General features: G+C 56.4%; 1 protein-coding gene across 2 annotated transcripts; it reads left to right on the forward strand.

Annotated features, from left to right (window-relative positions):
- Positions 1-682: 682 nt before the first annotated feature.
- ZSWIM4 (zinc finger SWIM-type containing 4) lies at positions 683-19,811 on the forward strand. 2 transcript variants are annotated; one of them, XM_060094035.1, is made up of 14 exons: positions 683-1,047; positions 3,083-3,284; positions 4,672-5,028; positions 6,557-6,705; positions 6,791-6,941; positions 7,801-7,968; positions 8,619-8,978; positions 10,300-10,437; positions 10,800-11,054; positions 11,679-11,814; positions 14,047-14,201; positions 15,663-15,826; positions 17,291-17,372; positions 17,785-19,811. In XM_060094035.1, exons 1-14 carry the CDS (start codon positions 895-897, stop codon positions 18,642-18,644), a joined length of 3,330 nt encoding a protein of 1,109 aa, XP_059950018.1. In that variant the 5' UTR covers positions 683-894; the 3' UTR covers positions 18,645-19,811. The 2 variants fall into 2 exon arrangements, with proteins under 2 accessions (XP_059950018.1, XP_059950020.1); XM_060094037.1 differs by lacking the exons at positions 15,663-15,826; positions 17,291-17,372.
- The last annotated feature ends 3,221 nt before the right edge of the window (positions 19,812-23,032 follow it).

Consider the following 23,032-nt stretch of genomic DNA (forward strand, 5'->3'; position numbering starts at 1 on the left):
TAATTTCATAGGACTTAACGTAATATATAGGGCATAGAATGGACTGGAGATTCTTAGCTTGGGGCTCAAGAATGGGCTTGGATTGGGCTCTATTTCTAGCGAGGGTGTCCGCAGCCCCCATAAACTCTACCAAGGGACCTGTGATCCCTTCATCCCGCAAAGCATCAGAACTTGACCCGCCGCCCAAAGAGGCTGAATTTCTCGTCACACAGCCCAGAGGGAGGAGGGGCTGAGGGGCTGCCCGGGGATCCCGCCGCTCTGTCTCGCTCCCGGGCCGAGCCGTGTTGATTGTCCCCTCGCGGCGCCCGGAAGCGACCCTCAGTAAACAAAGCCTTGTGTGGGCGCAGCCCCAGCTGCCCGGGGAGCGCTGTCCAGCCCTAGTGGGGCGGGGGAGGAATGTTGTGAATGAACCCAGGACCCGCCCCGAAACTCCGCTTAAGGCCGGCACCGGGGGGTTTCCTCCCACTGTGATTGGTCTCCGGCGTCCCGTGATTGACAGCTCTGCTCGCTGAGCGCCCTGATTGAGTAGTCCCGGAAAGACAGGCAGTGCACACAACGAATGAACAGCGGCGACTTGGAGACGGATCTGGCGGTGCAGCCAATGGCGGAGGAGGGCCTCGGAGGCCGAAGGGGGGCCAATGGGGACGGGCGGTGGGGGCGGGACGACGGCGGAGGATAAAGCGGAGGCCGAGGCAGCTTCATTGTTGTGAAGGGTCTTAAAGGGGCCGCATCACCCCGCCGGCCCGGGGGTGGGTGCGGAGCGAGTCCCGGGGCGGCCGAGCGCGGACGAAGGACAGGAAGCCGGGCAGGGATCGCGGGAGCCGGTGAAGCGGAGTAGGCGTCGGACCGACCCCCCCCTACACACAGGCCCCGCCCCGGCCCCGGCCCGGCCGGATGGACCCCCCCGCGGCCAAGCGGAGCCGGGACTGCCCCGCGGGACCGGAGGAGCGGGACGCCGGGGCCGGGGCAGTGCGCGGCCGGGGCCGACCCGAAGCGCTGCTGGACCTCAGCGCCAAGCGAGTAGCCGAGAGCTGGGCCTTCGAGCAGGTGACCGAGGAGTGCGGTGGGGAGGGACCCACTCCCAGCCCCGTCCCCGACACACCTTCTCCCCCTGTCCAGATTCCAGCCTCCGGACGTGCCTCCATCGGAGACACCCCCAGGGATCTCCTCCAAGATCCTTAACTCTGCCCGAGACATCCCTTCATCCTCCCATTTCACTCCTTCAAACCCTATGACCCACCCCCATCCCTTCCCCAGCAGCTCTGCCCTTCAGCCCACAAGACCCAGGGGTTCCCTCAGTGCCCCAGATCCCAACTCGGGACACTTTTTCTCCTCCTGCCCCATGGTCCTCTCACAACCCTGGGTACCTCTCTTTTCCCACCTTATCCTCATCCCCCAATTAGGGCACCCCATTCAATCCTCACTCCTCTCTCCAGCTCCTACAACCCGCCCCCACTTGGGAACAGAGCAGATCTCAGCACCTAGAGACTCCAGATCTCTGTCCTACACCCCCAGTAGAGGACTCCCCCACTTATATAGATCCCAGCCCCAAGACACCCCCTTCTGTCTCCAATCCCTGCCTCCAGCCTCCAGAAGCTACCTGTCCCATGGGGACCCCCTTCTTCTCCTGCATATCCTTCCCTCAGGCACTAACACTCACACACCCCTCAGTAATTCTGGGACTACCTCCCACCTGGGGCTGCCCAGCCCCTCCTGGCTGGCTGCAGAGATTACTCCATCGTCAGAGTCCCCCCTCCCCATTACCCCATGCTCACTCTCCCCTTGCCCCCCAGCCATCTCAGTCTTTCCAGAGTTTGGCAGCAGGTGTGGGGCCTGGGTTTCGGTACCTGGACAGGTGCACCTGGAATCCTGCCCCTATAACTTCTGAGGGACCCTGCCAGGATGCCCCAGGGCTGGGCAGAGTCCCCTTTCCCAGCCTCAGTGTGGGTCCCCAGGGAGCTGGGTTGTGGCCAGGACCTAAGCAAGCCTTCCTTAGCCCCCACAGGCTCTGTCCTCTGTTTGGCTTTGGGGGGCTTTCTTTGCTCCCTGGCCTCTCCAGAGTGAGTCTGCTGCGACTGATGGGTCTGGGCCAAGTGTGGATGGGGCGGGCTCTGATTCATGGCCTGGAAAATCCCTCCTTAGTCATCTGCCAACTGTCCCCGAGGCCTGGGCCAGTCGCTGGTCCTCCCACTTCCCTTTGAAACCTAGGACTGGGTGCTCTGAAAGGTCCCTGCCCCTTCATTGTGTGTGAGACCCCCACAGAGTAATCCTAAAGCCTTCTCCAGGGCTCCCATGTACCTGCCCTGGGCAGGTCTGGCCCTAGGAAAGCTCTTGCCCCACAGAAACTCATGGAATCCTCTGCAGCCTTTTGGGAGTTGTTCTCCTTTGAGGAAACTGGGGCACAGAGAGGTTGAGAAACTTGCCCAAGGACACTCAGCCAGTGAGTAGCAAGCCTGGATTGGAACGCAGGCTCAACCAGATCAGTTCATTGCCCAGAGCCCCCAGGGGTGGGCAGGACACTCCTCCCTTCCTGAGAGCCCTTAGCAGCTGGAACAGAGAGCCTGTCCTGGGAGCTGGAGCTCACCAGCTGTGGGATCCTGAACAAGTGAATTCACTCTGCCTCTGAGCCTCAGATTCCCCAAGCTGCAAAAATACTGGGTTGTTGCTATGAGAATTAAGGGAAATCGCACACATAAAGCATTTAGCACAATGTAGGCTAAGAACATGTAGGCCTGATCACTGGTCTTCTTATCACTTTTGTCTTCCTTCCTCGTCACCCCTCAAAGCCTGAGAGGTGAGACTACCTTACATTAGGACCCTGAGACCAGACATCCAGGAGGGAAGCAGCAGAAAGTTCCAGAACACTAACAATAGGCCAGATGTTATTGTAAGCGCTGTACATATATTAGTGCATATGTAATACTCATGACACCCAGAAGGCGGGTGCTCTTAACATCTTCTTACACTTGAGAAAAACCGAAGCTCAGAGAGGCAAAGTGACTTGCCCAAGGTCATACTACTTGTAAGCAGCAAAGCCAGGATTCAAGCGCCAGGGTTTCTAACACACCGGGCCTTCCCACAGGTTGAGGAGCGGTTCTCCCGGGTGCCAGAGCCGGTCCAGAAGCGCATCGTGTTCTGGTCGTTTCCACGCAGTGAGCGGGAGATATGCATGTACTCATCTCTGGGCTACCAGCCCCCGGAGGGCGAGCACGATGCCCGGGTGCCCTTCACCCGTGGACTGCACCTGCTACAGAGCGGGGCCGTAGATCGTGTGCTGCAAGTGGGTGAGTGCCTGCCCCCTACCCCTGCCAGGGAGGCCAGGGGGTCCAAAGCAGACGTGGAGGGCTGGGGGAGGTTCCAAATGTCAGGCTTTGATGCCCAGGGAGGGTTGTACAAGATATTATGAGCTCAAGATCAGAGATCTGCCTCGACCTCAGTCAGCTTAGTTGGGGCATAGAGGTAGAGGTGGTAGGATAGCGGGGAGAGCAGGGAAGAAAGCAGGGCCGAGGCAGTGGTTTTGAGGAGTGATTGTAAACCAGAAGTGAGAGGAGGTTCCAGACCTCAGACAGAGGGACCCAGGGATGCTCTGGGCCCCACGGTTTAGAGCCAGAGGTAAGAATGATCCTAGACCTCGGGCTGCAGCGTCCTCGGTGAGAGTGGCAAAGTTTTAGAGCCAGTGATGAGCGACGGTCTTGGACGTCAGGCAGAAAGACTCAGGTGGAGGTTGGGTTCAGAGGTTTAGGAATGGTCTCAGACCTAAGGCAACGAGGCCTCCTTGGGGTCTAGGGTGGAAGCTGGGGATCATCTGTGAGGAGTGGTCTTAAACCCCAGGCAGCAGGGTCCAGGTGAGGGGAAGGGGTGGAAGTTTAGAGTTAGCGATGAAAGATGATTCTAGACCTCAGGCAGCAGGGCTCAGAAGGGAACCAGTAGAGGTTGAGTCAGAAGGCAGGTAAGCCCTGGAATGCCATACCTCCCATGGGGGCAGGTCATGTCTCCCAGCTGGAGGCAGGGGGTCAGCCAAGATGACCCTCTCTGAACCCTGTCAGCCTGGGGGCCCCCTTGCCTGGACATGACCCAGCTGGCCATAGGCTCGGCCACCTCCAGCCGGTATGAGGAAGCCGCCGTCTCCCTGCATGACGCAGCCAGGGCCAGCTGGGGCCTGAGCTGCCCAACCAGTCGGATGAGCCTGGCATCTGGGCTCCCCAGGGGCCAGGGAGGGGTGGGGGGTGATGGGGTGACCTGGCCCCTGGCCGCCCACATCAATCCCTCGCCCCCCAAGTATCTTTGGTATCTTTGCAGGAAGTGACAGGGCGCCTGGAGCCTGGGCTGTATCCATGATTACCCAAGGGCTAAGAAAATCATCTTCAACAGCATTGCTGTAATAATATTATTCAGAATTAGAAGAACAAACATTTATTTAGCACTTACTATTCTACCAACAGTGTTCTAAGCACTTGCCAATATTAACCCATTTCATCCTCATTACAAACGCATGAGGAGGATGTTACTCTTTGTTCCCGTTTCACAGATGTGGACACTGAGGCACAGCAAGGTTAAGTGACTTGTGCTAGGTTACTCAGCTGGGATTTGCACCTGGTCTTGCTGTGCACCGTGGAAAAGACTACCCATCTCTGGGGTGACACAGCAGTGACAATTTGGTTTTGGTCTTAGGGTTCCACCTGAGCGGAAATATCCGGGAGCCAGGGGGCCCTGGAGAGCCCGAGCGCCTTTACCATGTCTCCATCAGCTTTGACCGCTGCAAGATCACATCCGTGAGCTGCGGCTGCGACAACCGAGACCTTTTCTACTGTGCTCATGTGGTGGCCCTGTCGCTGTATCGCATTCGGCATGCCCGCCAGGTGGAGCTGCGGCTACCCATCTCCGAGACACTCTCCCAGATGAACCGGGATCAGCTGCAGAAGTTCGTGCAGTACCTCATCAGTGCCCACCACACTGAGGTGCTGCCCACTGCTCAGCGCTTGGCGGACGAGATCCTCCTCCTGGGCTCCGAGATCAACCTGGTGCATGGTAAGGGCGCCGCAAGGTCTGATGGGGCAGCGAGGCCCCAGCTCACAGCCATCTCGCTTTCTGTGCCACAGGCATTTGTCACAGCATCCAAACGTACCCCTGACCGTGGAATTCCCTTGTGGTCCGGTGGTTAGCACTCAGTGCTTTCACTGCTGCGGCCCAGGTTCAATCCCTGGTTGGGGAACTAAGATCCCCTAAGCCACGTGGTGTGGCCAAAAAAGAAACCAAAGATACCCTTGATCCATGAGCAGCGGTAGGGGAGCACCACTTAATGAGGTCAAGATCACACACCTCAGCACTTACACTCCAATAAAGGTGTTATAAAAAAAAAAAAAAAGGGATCACACACCTCAGTAAGTGGCAGATCCTGGATTTGATCTGGCCCTGGGCAGATGAATGGTCAAGAAATCAGCCAGTGGGAAGATCCAGCCCCAGGATGGGGGTGTCTCAAGATCACAGGAGCAGGCCTGAGTATGGGTGTGTGGAGGTCATAAGGAGTATGTGTGGACATTAGTGGGTGTCAGAGGTGGGTTAGGGTAGGAGATAGGCCAGGAGGTGTTATGAGTTCTGGGGTGGTTTGGAGCTACAAGTGTTGTTTAACTATAATGACGGAAGGATGGAGTAGGATGGTGGGTGAGTAAACGGATGCATAGTGGGTGGAGGCATGAACGGATATTTGAGGGTGGCGATGGGTGGATATAGAAGGTGTTCATGATCGGGTGTTGGGGTGAACTGTTGGTGTGGAAGAATGGATGGAATGAGTGGATGGGTGATTTACTAGGATGGTAGGTGAATAGGGAGTTGGTGGTAATTGGTGGTAGGGTTGGATGGGATGGGCTTTGATTGGGGAGTTTGAGGTAGTGGACAGATGGGGTTGGTGGAAGACTGGAAGGACCAAGGGGTGCATGGATTGAGGGTGAGTTGATGCGTGCATGAATGTTCTTATGTGAGGACTAACATGGTGGATGGATCGAGTAGGTGGGTGTTTTGTGTAGGATGTATGGATGGACCAATGGGCTGGTGGGTGTTTGGGGAGATACATATGAAGGGTGGTTGGTGGGGCAAGAATAGATGGACAGTTTGGGTTAATTGGATGGATGGATAGCAGAGTTGTGTAGGTCAGTGGATGAATAGGTCAGTGGGTATTTTGAATGGTTAGTACAGATGAGTTGGAAAGACAAATAGGGGTGGGTAGGTGGATGGATGGACTGGTGGGATGGGTATATAGATGTGAGTAGGTGGGAGTTATGGGCAGGGTGGATAATGGACTAATGGGGTAGGTAGGTGTGCTAAGGGTTATGATGTGTGGATGGAAAGATGCATGGCATGGCATGGGGGTGTGGACAGATGGTTGAGTGGTTTAAATGGATGGGTAGGTGATGTTTGGGGTAAGATGATGGGTGGATGGATGGATGGGTTTTCAGGTGGGATGGATGGAATTCTGGGATGGGTTGGGTGATTTGAAGGACTGGATGACAGACACCCCCTCCCCGCAGCCCCAGCCTCAGCTTTCCCTCCCTACCCACAGGTGCCCCAGACCCCACGGCGGGTGCGGGCATCGAGGACGCCAACTGCTGGCACCTGGACGAGGAGCAGATCCAGGAGCAGGTGAAGCAGCTGCTTTCCAACGGCGGCTATTATGGCGCCAGCCAGCAGCTGCGCTCCATGTTCTGCAAGGTGCTGGCTGGGCGGGTACAGGGGGGCGGGACTAGACGGCCGGGTGCCGGAGCCCCGCCCCTCCTCACCGTTTGGTGCGGCGCAGGTGCGGGAGATGCTGCGAATGCGGGACTCCAATGGCGCACGCATGCTGATCCTCATGACCGAGCAATTCCTGCAGGATCCGCGCCTGGCCCTGTGGCGGCAACAGGGCGCCGGCATGACGGACAAGTGCCGCCAGCTGTGGGATGAGCTGGGTAAGTCCCAGACCCCGGAGTGCGGCAGGCACCCAGGCTTTCCCACCTGAGATTAGGGTCTTGCCCGTGAATCCTTCCTCATTCATTAGCACCGCCAATGTACGAGGCACTGTACTGAGCGCTGGGACTACAGCAAGAAATAAGAGAGATTAAATACCAGTCCTCAGAGAGCTGACACCTAGTAGGGCAGACGGACAAGAAAATCCCAAAAGCCCATTAGACCAGGGGTCAACACGTTTTCCATAGGGCCAGATAGTTAATAGTTTTGGCTTTTCAGGCCATTTGGTTTTTGTCACTGTTACTCGATTTTATCTGTTGTAGCAGAAAAGCAGCCACAGACACACATTAACAAAGTGGGTGTGGTAGCATTCCAATAAAACTGTATTTACAGACACTATTTATTTATTTGAATTTCATATCATTTTCACAAGTCACAAAATGTTCTTTTTATTTACTCCCCACCCCCTCCACCATTTAAAAGTGTAAAAATAAATCTTAGCTTACGGGCCATTCAAAAACACGCAGCGGGTTCGATTTTCTCCACGGGTGGTAGTTTGCTGACCCCTGTGACAGATGGTGATAAGTGCTATAGAAAAAAAACTTTTTTGCAAAAGGAGTCCAGTAGTCTGGGTTTGAGTCCTAACTTCTGGCTTCCCAGCTGTGTGACTTGGAGCAAGTGATTTTACCTCTCTGGACTGTAAAGTGAAGAGATGATGAATTGCGCCCTCAGAGGCCAGAGGTGAGGGTTGAGCAGAGACCAGTGCCCAGCACACAGCGGGCACTCCATAAGTGCGTGCTGCGCCTGTTGCACGAATGTTGAGCCTCCCCCGTGCCCACATTTGCTGCCCTCTCTCCCCAGGGGCCCTGTGGGTGTGCATCGTCCTGAGCCCCCACTGCAAACCAGAGGAGCGGACGAGCTGGCTCCAGCTGCTTAGCAAGTGGGACAAGCTGGACGTGTGCCCGCTGGAAGAAGGCAACTACTCTTTTGATGGGCCCAGCCTGCAGCCCACCGTAGCCCTCAGCCCAGGTAGGAGAGGGGTCCCCGCCACTCCCCCCAACAAACCATCACTACTGCCTGTGGCCCAGCCACCCCATCATGGCACTCTGGGGGAAAATGGAGGCAAGGCAGGGGGGACCAGCCCTTGCCTGCCTCCCAGCCAGGAGGGAGTACCCAGGGCAGGGGCAGCAGGCAGCCCGAGGGACAGCGATGTGAAATACTTAAGATGCCTATAGTTCTGGGCTGGTCTCCTGACTCAGTCTCCTTCTGGCCATGGAGGCAGGAATCGGGCAGGGGGTAGGGGAAACAGATAGAAAAGGAAACAGGTATTGAGAAGAGAGAGACAAGTAAAGAGAGGCAGAGATGGAGGGAGAGAGGGAGAGGGAAAGATAGAGAAGGAGAGGAATAAATGGAGTGTGGAGGGAGAAAGATGGACAGACAGTCACAGTTGTTCAAGATCAGTTGTCCATTCATATGAAGGAATATCTGCACTGACACACACACACACACACACACACACACCCCTTTAAAAGGCTGCTGGAAGGATTTGGGGAGATAACACACACTCATCGCTGCACCCAGAGCCTAGCACCAAGCTGGCACTCAGTGGGGCAGAGCTGACCAGCGCCTGACTGCTAGGGCCCCCCTCATGGGGCTGCATTTGGGCGCCTCTCCCACAGGCCCAGAGGAGGAGGAGGAGGAGGAGGAGGTGGAGGCTGCAGGTTCCCGCCACACCGTGTTTGGCCGCGCCCTGCAGGCTGGGTCGCTGCACTGGAGTGACGCCCACCTGCAGAGGATCCTGGCCAGCGACTCCTACGGCCCCAGCCTCACAAGCAACGGGAGTGGTGACAAGCCAACCTTTGACCCCCAGGGCCGCCCACTCTGGCTGGGCGAGCCCTTCCCCACTGCCTGTGCCCGTGTGGACACCCTGAGGGCCCACGGATACCCCCGCCAGGCCCTGCGACTGGCAGGCGCTATAGTCAACACACTCCGGCTGCAGCGGCGACATCAGCTTGAGACCTACAAGCAGCAGAAAAAAGGTGGGCACCAATATTATCATCATGTCCTGGGGCTGCAGACACAAATGCCAACAGCTGGGGGCTGTGGCAACCTGGAGAGTCTGTGGGTACAACAGGAAAACAGACCACTCTAGGTGTCTTGAGCAGAACAAAATTTAATGCAGGGGATTGAGGATTCGCAAAACCACTGGAAGGGCCGCAGGATTGAAAGTCAGGGAAGCCCCTGCTTGGCTTCACACACTTGAACTTCAGAAGCACAGGAGGTTCAGCAGGCTGTAGCCCTCACATGGGGGCAGGGCAGTTCCCAAGAGGACAACCCAGAACCTGCTGGCAAACCTCATGTCTGTGCCCTGTAGACAGCTACACACCTGCTCACAGCCACTGCAAGAGAGTAATGGCCTCATTCTCTCCCACCTTCCACACCTCACACGAAGAAGCCTGGGAAATGTAGTTTCTATAGATCTAGCCACGTGCCTTTCAGGAACATGGACCCTGTGTGGCCAGATCTTCTGATTTTTCAAGAGAAGCCAGAAGTCCAGATTATCTAATGTGGAATTTACTGATTTTTTTCAATATGGGCAACAATTTGAAAATTGTATTAGGAAAAACAGAAACTTACACTGTGTTGGCCCAAAAAAGGACACATTTGTGGACTAGATATGGGGGGACAGGAGAGAGGCTACCAGTTGTGTTCTCTGGGTGATGGAGTTGAGTTGCTGGGTCAGTTACCAGGAAATTGAATACAGGGTGTAATGGGGGAGAAATGGGGGCATTGGGATCTGAGCAGACCCCTGACCTATTCTCAAGGTGTAGGGTTAGCCCCCCAGAGGAGGTGAGAGCTAAGCTGAGATCTTAAGGATGTTTAGGAGTTTCCCAGGAGAAGGGGAGGGAGCAACAGTGTTCCAGTTAGAAGGAACAGCATGGGCAGGAGCCCAGAGGCAAGGGAGAGCACGGCTTGTGGGAGGAGATTGGAGGATGGGCTTCCAGGTGGGGTGGGTGACCACCTCAGGGAAACTTTCATATCCGTCCTTGGGAACCCTGAAAGCAGGCTGGGCCTGAGAGAGGTGGGAAGGATCAAGGGTTATAAGGAGGGGAATGACACTGGTTGGATGTTTTAGAAAGCACCCAGTTTAGCCAGGCCTGGGTCTGGGTGTGGGACAGGAGGCCAGGGCCGTGGAGGTGAGAGCTGCTGCAGAGCTCAAGGGGCAGAGAAAAGGGTGCTGGGTGGGCAGATGGTGAGTGGGCACTGGGAGGTTGGGCTTGGGGTTCAGGGAGAGGAAGCCCCCCCCCGGGGGCTTGGTGGAGGGGGGCTGGGCATTGAACCCTCTCTTCCTACCTGCAGAGCTACTGCAGAAAGGCTCCACCTGCATCACCAACATGGAAGGATGGGTGGGCCACCCCCTGGACCCCATTGGCTGCCTCTGCAGGGCACTCTTGGAGGCCTGTCACCTAGAGGAGGAGACCCTTGCCATTTACCCAGGTACCCACACTGGGGACCCCTTGAGGAGGTGGGGAAATCACCACCTCTTGGCCATGCCCTCTTGCCCAGTACCCCTAGAAAGTGAGGCCATGCCCTTACACTTGGCCATGCCCCTACACTTGGCCACACCCTTCGGCCAGTGCCAGGTGCCAAGAGGCTTAGCTTCTCCTGAAAGTGAGGCCACCGTAGGCCTATCTGCTGTTGGAAGGTGGGCGCCACCCCCTGGTGTGTGCGGAAGCAGCTGGGCTCTCCCTAAACCTCCCCCCAACCCCACACACAGTGTCCATATTTAAGGTCAAGGACCACTGGAGTCCCAGGAAAAGGGGTTCCCCTCTAGCCGCCCTGGTGTCCTTCTCCCACAGACTCAGGCCCTGAGAGGCGGAAGGTGGCCTACCAGCACGTCCCAGTGCCCGGGAGCCCTGGGGAGTCCTACTTGGCAATGGCGCTAGAGGTGGCACTGCTGGGCCTGGGACAGCAGCGGGCCCTGCCCGAGGGGCTGTATGCCCAGGACAAGGTGGTACGCAACGAGGAGCAGCTGCTGGCCCTGTTGGAGGAGGTGGAGCTGGACGAACGGCTGGTGCAGGTGCTACGCAAGCAGGCGGGACAGCTGCTGGAAGGTGAGGCCCCACTGCTAGCCTGGCCGTTCCTGAAAGATAGGGTCCTGCCTCTCTACTGTAGTGGCCTGGTTGTTACTGGATCGGGAGACCCCGCCCCTAACTCCACCTCCTTGTCCTTACTGCCTTTCCATACCTTGGCAGTTCCTAAAAGATGAGCACCAGACCTTGGCCCCGCCCCCAGCAGTGCTGGCAGCCAATAATGGCTTCGAGTGATGAGGCCCCACCCCCTTCCCACTTTGGAGCCAATGAGCCTAGTCGCTGATGCCCAGCTAGACTTTGATTGGCTCTGCCCACGGTCCTACCTTGTGAGGCCCCTCCCCTACTGCAAAGGGAAGCTGGCTTGGCCACACCGCTGGAGCAGGTGCAGCCCCACCTCCACCCTCTGGCCCCACCCTGCATCTGAGTCCTGACCCCTATCCAGGGGTGCCCAGCGTCTCTTTTCTGTGGATTTTGCAGTGCTTGTCTCAGTCTTAGCCCTGTGCTCCCACCCCCCGGGACCTCTCTAGCCCCAGCCACTCTATCCTGAGTCCGCCCATCCCACACTCAGAGCCTGGGGTGTGGGGAGACCTGGGGAGGCGCCGTGCAAGCCCACACCCGGAGGCTGAGCTCAGGCTGCCCCTGCAGGGGGTCCTTTCAGCGGCTTTGGAGAAGTGCTTTTCCGGGAGAGCGTGCCCATGCACACCTGTGCCCGCTACCTGTTTACTGCACTGCTGCCCCACGACCCCGACCTGGCCTACCGCCTCGCGCTGCGAGCCATGAGGTGAGGAGAGGCAGCTGGGGACTCCCACTGGGCCGGGCAGGATTGGGGGATGGGAGGCTACTGGGAGCCCCATCCTTCTGCCTGAACTCACAGCTTGGTTCATTCAGCCTCCCTCATCCGGCCATTCCAGACTGCCCGGTGCTCTTGATTACACATTAGAAATGTCATATTATTTTGAATTTGAGAAACATCCACATGACACAGAATTCAGAGTCCTTTTCTAGGCAGTTTTGTCCCAACTTACCCAAAGCTCTCTGGAGGCAAGCAGTGGTACCACTTTCTTATCTATACTGCAAGAGTCCATATTTCTGCGAACCCATAATCTGAAAATTAAAAGTTGGTTCTCCTTTATGCCATGACACATCCTGCACCTATTCTTTGCACCTTGTTTTCACTGAACATTTGCATCTTAAAAGCTATATCCTGTCACATAGCATGTGAACCACTGTAGGGATACACCAGGAATAAACCAATCTGGAGCTGATAGACATTTACACTGTTTCCAAAAAGATGTTGCAATGAATAACCGGGTTACTTCCCATGTGCAACAGCAAATCATAGAAGCAGAATTTTAAAAGGCCCTGTCTATAGTGAACCATGTCCAACAAATAAAGTGAAATCTGTCCCCCATCCTCTGATCCTATTCTCCAGAGGCACCTATTAACAATTTGGAGTGCATTTTCCCAGAATATTTGGAAAGAATAATCTGTTAAGAGCCATGATTTAGAGAACACTCTTTCACGTGCTGGACTTTTTTCTAAGGCAGTGCCAGCAAATTACAGCCCAGGGGCCAAATTTGGCCCGCTGCCTGTTTTTGTACAGCCCATGAGATAAGAATGGTTTTTGTATTTTTAGATGGTTGGAAAAAAATGAAAACAATATTCTGTGACACATGAAAAGTATGTGAAACTCAAATTTCAGCATCCAGAAATAAAGTTTTATAGGCACAGAGCACTATTCACTCATTTCCTTATTGTCTGTGGCTGCTTTTACACAACAGTGACAATTGTGACAGAGACCAAATGGCCCACAAAGCTGAAAGTATTGGCTGTCCAGCCCTGTGCAGAAAAAGGTGCTGACCCCCCGATCTAAATCTGTGACTCACATAGTGAAATAAGTATGTTTACCCCCATTTTACACATAAACAGGCTTAAGGTGTGTCCCGAATTATGTAGCAAACTCATTTAGATATTTGGAATCAGGACAGTCTTGACTCCTATTCTATGCTATTGATTACATTTAACAGCTTTGAAAAGCTTTCTTAGCACAGAATGCATGTAAACAGTGAGCTGCTGAACAAAATATCTTAGGGGGGACGTTGAGTCATTCAACAAACAATTTGTTGTTTACCTGCTGTGTGTCAGGCATTGTCCTAGTGCTGGAGAGGCAGTGTCAGTGAACCAAATAGTCAAAAATTCCTGCCCTCATGGAGCTGACCTTGTAGTTAGGGAGAGACAGTAAATAAATTTATAGGTAAACTATGTTGTATGTCAAGATAGTGACATGCAAGAAAGGGGTGGAAGGAGTTGGGAGTAGGAAGCTGCACTCTCATGTGTTGGGCATGTCAGGGAAGAGCTTATTGAAAAATATTTGAGCAAAGACCTGAAAGAGGTGAGGGGGAGTCACAAGGATGTCTAGGGGAGAGTATTCCAGGCAGAGGGAACAGTTAGTGCAAAAACCCTGAGGTAGGGCTGTGCCTGGTGGTATGTGAGGGATGTCAAGGGGAACAGTGACTGGAGCAGAGTGAGCAAGGGGAGTGGGACCACATCAGGACACAAATAATCGCCTTACCTCTTTATCAGCCCTTGGTGCGTGAACAGAGCATCATTTATTTATTTAATCGACCCCACAGTGATGGGTATAAACAACACTGCAATGAACATCTTTTTTTTTTTTTTTTGGAATATAGTTGATTTACAATGTTGTGTTAGTTTCAGGTGTACAGCAAAGTGAATCAGTTACACATATATCCACTCTTTTTTAGATTCTTTTCCCATATAGGTCATTACAGAGTACTGAGTAGAGTTCCCTGTGCTATATGGCAGGTCCTCATTTATCTGTTTTATATATGCAGTGAACATCTTGAACATACATCCTCCATCTTTTTGGATGCCCAGAGATTTGCTGGCCTAGGAGGGTAGGCTCTGGCTGAGGCAGGAGGCCTTTCTCTCCTAGAGAGGATGGAGACTCCAGCCTTGTCTCAGGGCAGGGCTGCTTCTCTTCTCACCCCAGGCTGCCCATACTGGAGACAGCGTTTCCAGCTGGAGAACCTCACGGCAACCCACTGGATTCCATCGTGAGCAACCGCTTCCCCCGTTGGTTCATCCTCGGCCACCTAGAGACCCGCCAGTGTGAACTGGCCTCCGCCATGCTGACCGCCGCCAAGGGTGAGGACAGCGACTGCCCCCGACCCCCGTCCCCTTGTCCTCCTTTACCTTACTCCCCTCCCTCCTTTCCCTCATTCCTTCCTGCCTACTTTTTATCCTTTTACCATATCCCACCCACAGTTTTCCTTAAGTGCATTCTTTTTTTGGCCACCCCACACAACATGCGGGATCTTAGTTCCCCAACCAGGGATCAAACCCGCACCCCCTGCAGTGGAAGCGTGGAGTCTTAACCGTGGACTGCCAGGGAAGTCCCTCCTTGAGCACTTTCTATATGTACCAGGCACTGTCCCAGGTGCTGAGCTTGCAGCAGTGAACAAAACCGTCCCAAATCCTGTGCTCTGTAGTGTTAATTCTAGTGAGGGCAGACAGACAATAAATAAGGTAAAGAAGATAGTTATGTAGTGAGAGGTAATAAGTGGTAAGGAAGGGAATAAAGCAGGTTGACACTTAAGCCAAGACATGAAGGTGAAGGTGGAGTCATGCCAGTATCTGGTGTCTTAGCTCAGCTGCCGTAACAAAATACCATAGACTTGGTAGTTTAAACAACAGGAATTTATTTTCTCACAGTTCTAGAGACTGGAAGTTCAAGATCAGGGTGCCAGCATGGTCAGTTCCTGGTGAGGGCTCTCTTCCTGGCTTACAGACAGCTGCCTTCTCACTGCGTCCTCACATGGCAGAGAAAGGGAGAGCTCTGGTCTTCTCCTCTACTTATAAGGACACTAATCCCATCCTGGGGGTCCTAGCCACATGGCCTCATCTAAACAAAATTGCCTCCCAAAAGTACTATCACGCTGGAGGGTTAGAGCTTCAATATATGAATTTTGGGGAGGACACAGTTCAGTCCATAGCATCTGGGAAGAGCATTCCAGGCAGAGGGAACAGCCAGTGCAAAGACCCTGATGCTGGACTGTGCCTGGTTATGTTTGAGGAACAGAGAGGAGGCTGATGTGGCTGGAGCAGAGTAACAGGATTGTAGGATCTGGGCCAATGATAATAATAGTAATAAAAGCTCACGTTTGTGTAACTCTTGCCATGTTAAGGCCTTTACAAGTATAGGCTCACTGCAGCCCTGTGAGACACGTGCCACTGCATTAGTATTACCCTTTGTACAGATGGGGCAGCCAAGGCACAGAGAGGTGAAGCGACTTGCTCAAGGTCACACAGCTTGTGAGTGGCAGGGATTTGAACCCAGGCATCTGGGTCCAGAATCGGTGCCCTTGACAATTAGGGGTCCAGTGGGCCCCTGGGTGGCTTCCTCCCACTGGAAAGGGAGGGGCAGAGGAGAGAAAAAGGGGAGTGCCAAGAGTGGTCTAGGTCTTCATAGAACCGTTGCCAGGTGCCTCACTGTCCACGTTCACACATTTGCACATTTGTAGAGGAACCAGTGTGAGCAGGTCAGCCAGCAGCAGGGGCTGGTGCTGGGTATGCCCACAATATCCTCTGTCCCTCCCCCCACCCCAGGAGACCCCAAGTGGCTGCACGCAGTACTGGGCTCCATCCAGCAGAACATCCACTCTCCAGCCTTGCTCTTCAAGCTGGCGCAGGACGCCTGCAAGACTGCCACGCCGGCCAGTGCACCACCAGACACCACACTGCTGGGCATTGCGCTGGAGCTTGGCCTGCAGGTGACTGGCCGCAGGGAGGATGGGGGCAGGGGGCTGCTGCCTGAGGGCTGGCCAGGTGAGGGCCACTTGGGGGTGGGACCTGAGTGTGAGGTCTGCCTGTAGGGGCGGGGCCTGAGGGTAAGCATCGCCCCTGGGGGCAGGGCCTGGATGTGAGCAGCACCTCTTGGGCAGGTCTACAGGGGAGCAGGGTCGGTGAGTAAGAGTCCTGAGAGTGAGGGAATGGAGTCACCAGTGAGGGTGGGGCCTATGAATGAGTGACTCGGTAGCAGAGCCTGAAGGTGAGAATCTACTTCTGGGGGTGTGGCTGAGGACAAGGAAGGGGGTCACGGAGCATGCAGGTGAGTGGACTGGCCACAAGAGAGAGCAGAACCTAAGGGTGCTGGCCTTGGGAGTGGGGCCTGGGGCTGGTGGGCCATAAGAACCACAGGTGGGCGGAGCTGAAACTGAAGGGGCAGAACCTGCCTGCAAGGAGCTTTCTTGGGAAAGGGCCTGTAGGGGACTGCAGCCTAGAAGGAGGGGTCACCACTGAGGGGAGGGGCTTGGGGAGAGTCCTGTGAGTGAAGAGCCACCCCCGGAGGGTGGGGTCTGTGCTTAAAAGTCATGGAGGCGGGGCCTGCAGGTGAGTGTCCAGGCCATCCTCAGGGGCCGGACAAGGGACAGTGCTGCAAGGGCAAGGCAGAGTCATGGTTGCAGCCTGAAGGGATAGACAGGTATGGGGCTCATGGGGGCGGGGCCTCAGACGGTGGCCAAAGTAAAATAACAGAATAAGGTACAGATTCGGGTGATACCTTCCCAGGTAGAACTGGCCAGCAAAGGGCCGGCAGGAGGCAGAATTGGCCTCTGAACAACCCCCTGAGGGGGGCGGAGCCATTGTGGGGGATATGTGGTAGTTGAGATTAGGGTGGTGCTTTAGGCAGGTGACCCACTATTTAGAAGCTTCCAGACAGGGCCTGGGGATGGGGCCTCAGAAGAGAGGCCAGCAAGGAAGGTGCTTATTGGGGGTGGGACCTGAAGAAGGTGGGACCTGTAGGGCAGGTGCTTTGTTTGGGGCTGCAGGGGGAAATCTGTTGACAGGAAGCATGGAACTTTCCAGAGAGAAGGGACAGGTTGGTTTGTCATCCCAGGTAGGATCCACGGGGCCTCAGAATAACACCAACACTAACAGTAACGGCTGGCATCAGCTGAGCACTTTGAAGAAGCAGGCACCGTGCAAAGAGTTTACCTACATACTTTCACTTAATTCTCACAACTCGATGAGGTAGATACTATTTTTATCTCCATTTTACAGATGGGGAAGCTGAGGTCCAGAGAGGTGAAGCCCCTTGCCCAGTTTGTATGGCTCATTGATTCAGCCCTTAACTTCCAAGTTTCCCGGGGCCCTTAAGGATCCCCCCGCCCCCCTTCCACACGCCAGCCCTGGTTTGGGTGACCCCCTTCTCTACCCCTCCCCATCCCATGCTGCAGGTGATGCAGATGACCCTGAACACCATGACCTGGCGTCGGAGGGAGATGGTGCGCTGGCTGGTCAGCTGTGCCACGGAAGTCGGTGAGAGTCCCCAAGGGGACCCGCCACCCACCTCCCTGTGGAACTGGGCAGGCATGAGGGAGAAGCAGAGCCATTTCCCCGACTCCAGCCTGTGCTCAGGGCTAGGCCAAGAGGGAATGTTGGGAGGGGGGACCGAGCTGGACAAAGACCTGGAGGCTGGCTAGGCTAAAGTGGCTTGGAGAAGGGACAATCCATCCAATGCTTAGCCCCCACCCCACCAGATCCCACCCAGCCCAGCTGCCCTCTCCTCCCTTGGAAAAGTAAAGTGAAGTTTCTGTCAAGCCAAGAGTAGCAGTAGAGGGGGTGCAGCTTTAGCCTTGGCTGGTGGGGATAGTAGGTCAGGGTAAACCCATGCACACAGGGTAAACCCCTGCCCCATTCCTGACCAGTGTCACCCTGTCACCTCCCACAGGCCTGCAAGCCCTGATGAACATCATGCAAAACTGGTACTCCTTATTCACACCGGTGGAGGCAGCCACCATCGTGGCAGTGACGGGCACCACCCATGCCACGCTGTTGCGGCTGCAGCTGGATGCGCCCCGGCGGGAGGAGCTCTGGGCATGCGCCCGCACCCTGGCCTTGCAGTGCGCCATGAAGGACCCGCAGAACTGCGCCCTGCCCGCCCTCACCCTGTGCGAGAAGAACCACGCGGCCTTCGAGGCGGCCTACCAGATCGTGCTGGATGCCGCAGCCGGAGGCCTGGGCCACGCCCACCTCTTCACCGTGGCCCGCTACATGGAGCACCGTGGCCTGCCGCTGCGGGCCTACAAGCTGGCGACGCTGGCCCTGGCGCAGCTCAGCATCGCCTTCAACCAGGACAGCCACCCGGCCGTCAATGACGTGCTCTGGGCCTGCTCGCTCAGCCACTCGCTGGGCCGGCACGAGCTCTCTGCCATCGTTCCCCTCATCATCCGCAGCATCCACTGCGCCCCCATGCTCTCCGATATCCTGCGCCGCTGGACCCTCTCAGCGCCCGGCCTGGGGCCCCTCGGGGCTCGCCGGGCTGCCAAGCCGCTGGGCGCCGACCGGGCACCGCTGTGCCAGCTGCTGGATGCGGCGGTGGCCGCCTACATCACCACCAGCCACTCCCGCTTGACGCACATCAGCCCGCGGCACTACGGCGACTTCATCGAGTTCCTGGGCAAGGCCCGCGAGACCTTCCTGCTGGCGCCTGATGGGCACCTGCAGTTCGCCCAGTTCCTGGAGAACCTCAAACAGACCTACAAGGGCAAGAAGAAGCTCATGCTCCTGGTGCGGGAGCGTTTCGGCTGAGGGGCAGCAGGCAGGCGGTGGGGACATCCGCCTTCGCCCCTGATTCTGTGGCACCCGCCCTCCATCACGGGCCTCAACGCTGGAGGCCTATGTGGCATTTCAGTATTAAGTCAGGGAAGGAGCCCAGCTGGAGCTGGGTGGTCTTGCCTGCCATCCCCTCCAAGCCCAGAAAGAGGTGGGAAGCAGGGGGTCGCATCCTGCCACATGCGTGCCTAGGGCACATGCGTGCCTAGCGAGTGTGCAAGACGCAAGGATCAGAAGCCATACCACCACCCAGAGGCCTGGAAGGGGGTGTGTGCTTGTGCAGCCGGTATGACCTCACCTTGAGCACCCCAAAAGCAATAGGCAAGCTCTCCCTCCCCAAACCCACAGGTCTCCCTTGGGCTGGGGTGGAGGAGCTGGGAGGCAGGACTTTCCAGCAACTGGCTCTCAAAGTCAATGTAGCAGACCCTCCCTGCAACCAACTCTGGGTGCCCGGAGGGCTTGCGTTAGGGCATCTAAACTCCTTTTGTACCCTCCCCTCACTGCCTCAGGGGTCTCACCTGCAGGCCTGTGCCCCCTCCAGGCTACAGAGCTGGGACCAATGGCTCACCCCCACTGAAGGATTTGAAGAGGCTTCAGGCCTCGGCCACATACCTCACCACCCATCCCGCCAGGACTCCCATTCCCTTGGGTGCCAGGCTCCCAGGGTGGGCTGGGGGCTCATTACTGTCCCTCCCCCTACCTGCTAGTCACTGGACATACAACTCAGGAACCGAGCCAGGCTCACACTGTCCTCCAAACCTGGTGTGTGTGGGGGGGAGACAAGCGCAGGCAAGCCAGGGACCCCCCCCCCCCGCCGCCCCCTGATCTAGAAAGGAAAGAGGCCAACATCTTAGCATTTTGGGGCCCTCTGTCTGTCTCTCCCTTTCTGATCCTCTGCCTCCCTGCTCTGCCCTTCCTCTTACTCCCCCTTCCCATATTTCTCTCCATCTAGCCCGTCTTTCTATTTGCATCCCCAAGTCCCAGCTGCTGTCTCTCTTTGGCCTCCCTTTCCCCCACCTTGGCCCAGGGAGAAGGAGAGTGTCCCACCCCCCAATCACCCTCCTCTATCTTTTCTCTTGTAATTGAGGACAAAGATTACCACATTTTGTAACTTTTTTTCTATTTATTGAACCATATATTGTATTTCCTTTTTTTTTTTTTAAGTTGAACACAGCTTGTTCTTTTTAATTTTATTTTGAGACTAAGGCATGTTCCGTGCCCCCACCCCCATTGTGGCCCCCTGCCAGGGCCTCCTTTTCCCCCCCACAGAAAATCTCCAGCCTCTTCTCTGGGTACAGCTTCAAGTGAGGGGTACAATGGGAGCCACTGCTGGTTTCCTCCAGCGGTAACAGTATGGATGATAGCAGACAGGGAGAGAGAGCTATGAGCAAGCCGGGGGCTGACACCTGCGCTTTACACCTGTCACCTGTTATAACACCTGTCATAACAGCCCTACGAGTCGGTAGGATTAGCATTCCTATTTTACAGAGGAGAAAACTGAGGCTCCGAAGTTTAAGAAAGGGCACTCGGTTTTAGAAAGCGACAGAGCTAGATTTAGTACCTTGCTGGGGTAGGGCCACTGATTGCTCATCCCAGGCTGCATGACCCATGCAGCGGTGAGAATGGCCACTAGGGGGTGCCCTGGCTCCAGCACTAGCTATTGGAGTTAATTGCAAGTTTCTGAGCACGGGGCGGTGGTGCGTGTCAGGTGCTGGGTGCAGCTGGGTGAGGAAGACCCGCCCCCCCAAAGGTGGGAACTCGGCTTAGACAAGGCCTTGATGGGCGAGGTCAATGGGGGGGGCGTGTCTGGGCTTCTTTACCAAGGATGAGGCTCCCAGTCCCCAAATAGAGTGAGGGATCTGGTGGACGGCAAGAAGGCCCTTGGTTGCCTTCCTTTACTAGCTTCCTGCCTTTAGAGAGTGACGGACAGAGGGACAGACTGTCTGGGTCACTGTCAGGGCCGGGGCAGGCGAGGACAGAGGCTTCCCGGAGGGGCGGGGCTCAGAGCGAGGCTGGGCGGAGCTGGCCGCTAGAGGGCGCCGAGTGTCCGCGCGCAGCAGTGGGCGGGCCTTCGGTGGCGCTGGGCCTGGCGATTGGTTCGTGGCTCCTCCCTGCGCTGGAGGGAACCAGTTGGAGGCGGTCCCACCTCCTGCCCCGCCTCACGCATTCCCGCAGGTATGTGCAGGGAGACCCCCCGCTGACCCGCACGCTCCTTAGTGCCGCCTGGAGGCCTGGGAGGGTAGGAGTGGCAGTTCTGAGCACTCTACATCAGCTTTGGCCCTTGTGGTCCCAAATGCCTCCAAACATCCTCAGACCTGGGGTGCCCCTTACCGTGCCCCTCACCTCTCAAAGTCATCTACAGATGTTCCCCACAGACCTAGGGCGCGACTCAGGTCCCAGTCACAGCCAGATGTCCCCCTTGGGCTCACATAACACACCTCAAGCCCAAGTTCCCCGCCAGCCTTCTCAGATACCAGACACCCCAAATCTTACCCCCAGCCCAAGTTGTCCCTTATGTCTAAGTTATCCCCAGATGTCACTAGATCAAAACCTTCAGGTCCCAGTTATCCCCAAATGTCCAGTGTTTCCCTCAGGGTCACCCCCAGCCACGAGCTTAGATTGGGTCCCATTCTCTCCCACGCCCGGCCCTGGATGTGGGGCATGCCTCATCATGATCCCGTCTAAGTCCCTCTAAGGACAGTCCTCCCTGTCACCACACCAACCCTGAAAGTCAGTCCCTCCACCCTGAAAGTCAGTCCCTCCAGCCCAGGGTTTCACGCGGGGTCAACACCCATCCCTAGGACACTCCTCAAGGTCACCGTTCCATGACAAGGGCACCCTTTCCGCCCACGTGACTAAATTATCACCTTCCTCAGAGCAGGCGGGGCAGGGATGGGGATCCTGTGAAGTCAGGAGCCCAGGATGCCAAACAGTAAATTCAGACCAATCAACCCTCCCCAAACAGCCAGAAACTTCAGGGTTGGAGGCCAGAATAAATCACAAACCACCAGACCTTCAGGAATGAGGCAGGGGGCAGCTTTTATTTAATTGGACAACAGGCTCGACACACAGCATAGACTTCCCCAAGCTGCTGTCTGCCCCTGCCCCAGTGGGACGGGGGTACACTGAGCCAACTCGGGGGGCTTCACTCTGCCTCCCCAGTCTCACCCCCAAAAGAGCCCCATTCCATCTGATGATGGACAAAGTCTCAATGCGTCCATGCCCTGGGACCACCCAAGGACTGAGCGGGCCTGCTTGTGTCCTTTGGGCCCACAGGGACCTCATTCCCTGCCCCACGTGCCAGGAGGGTGCCATGGCTCCTCCCCCCCAAGTTAGGAAGCCGCAGGGCCCAGGGAGAAGGGGCCAGGCAGGTTCAGGTCAGGCCAGCCTGGTTCCGGAAGCCCGGAGTTGGCATTTAACGGTCTGGGGGCCCAAGGCAGCTTCCTCTTGGGTAACTGACTGCTGGGAAGATGCGAGCCAGCCATCCCCCAACCAGGCTTGGGAGAGGAGGGGCCAAGGGTCGGCCAGGCGGGGACACAGCTGGCTTCCTTTTTTCATGGAAAGGCTGGCCACCCGCCTGCCTACCCATCCGGCCTGGGAACACAGCCCAGCCCGAGATGGGACTGTGTGGGGGTCCCCAAGTGCAGAATTGGAGGAGGGGGCCTGCAGCAGACAGCTGGGTTCACCCATCCCACCCCAGGCTCCACTCATCCCCAGGTTCCTCCTCCAGACACAGGTCCAGGGCAGGGTCCTCATCTCTTCTCCCAGGCAGCGACTGGCCCACCCAAGGAAGGCAGGGGCCGAAGACTCCAAGGGGGCTTGACTCCTGTTCCTGCTGAACTGAGCCAGTCTGCACAAATCAACTGTGTTTCAGCTCAGTAGGCACGGGAGGCAGAGCCCAGGGAGGCCCGTAGGTTGGACAGGCAGGCGGAGGGGAGAGGTGGCAGGGCCAGAGGAGGCGGGGCCCCGGGGGGCGGAACTTAGCCACTGTGAACACGACTTGCTGTGGACCTGCTCACAAGCAGCTAAGCCCTGCTCCCCAGGCCAGACGCAGGCGGTGGAGGCCTCTCTGCCACCCCATCCCCATCCCTGGGTCAGTGTCCTCAGCGGAAGCAGTGACAGCGGTGGCCCCAGAGGCAGGGCTCAGGGTCGGTTGGAAATCCCTGGCAATGTGATTTGTGACAGGCAGCAAATCCCATCCCCAGGAACCCCAGCCGGCCATGGCACAGGGGTGGGGGGGCACCAGGCAGGGCCAGCAGCTGGCACCTAGGAGAGACAAAAGGAGGTAATGAGATTTGAGGACATCTGCCCTCCAGCTCCCCACTTGCTGCCATCCTTTGAGGTCTTGCAGGGAAGCCCTTTTT

The sequence above is a fragment of the Mesoplodon densirostris genome, chromosome 3, assembly GCF_025265405.1.
Source record: "Mesoplodon densirostris isolate mMesDen1 chromosome 3, mMesDen1 primary haplotype, whole genome shotgun sequence".
Taxonomy (NCBI): domain Eukaryota; kingdom Metazoa; phylum Chordata; class Mammalia; order Artiodactyla; family Ziphiidae; genus Mesoplodon; species Mesoplodon densirostris.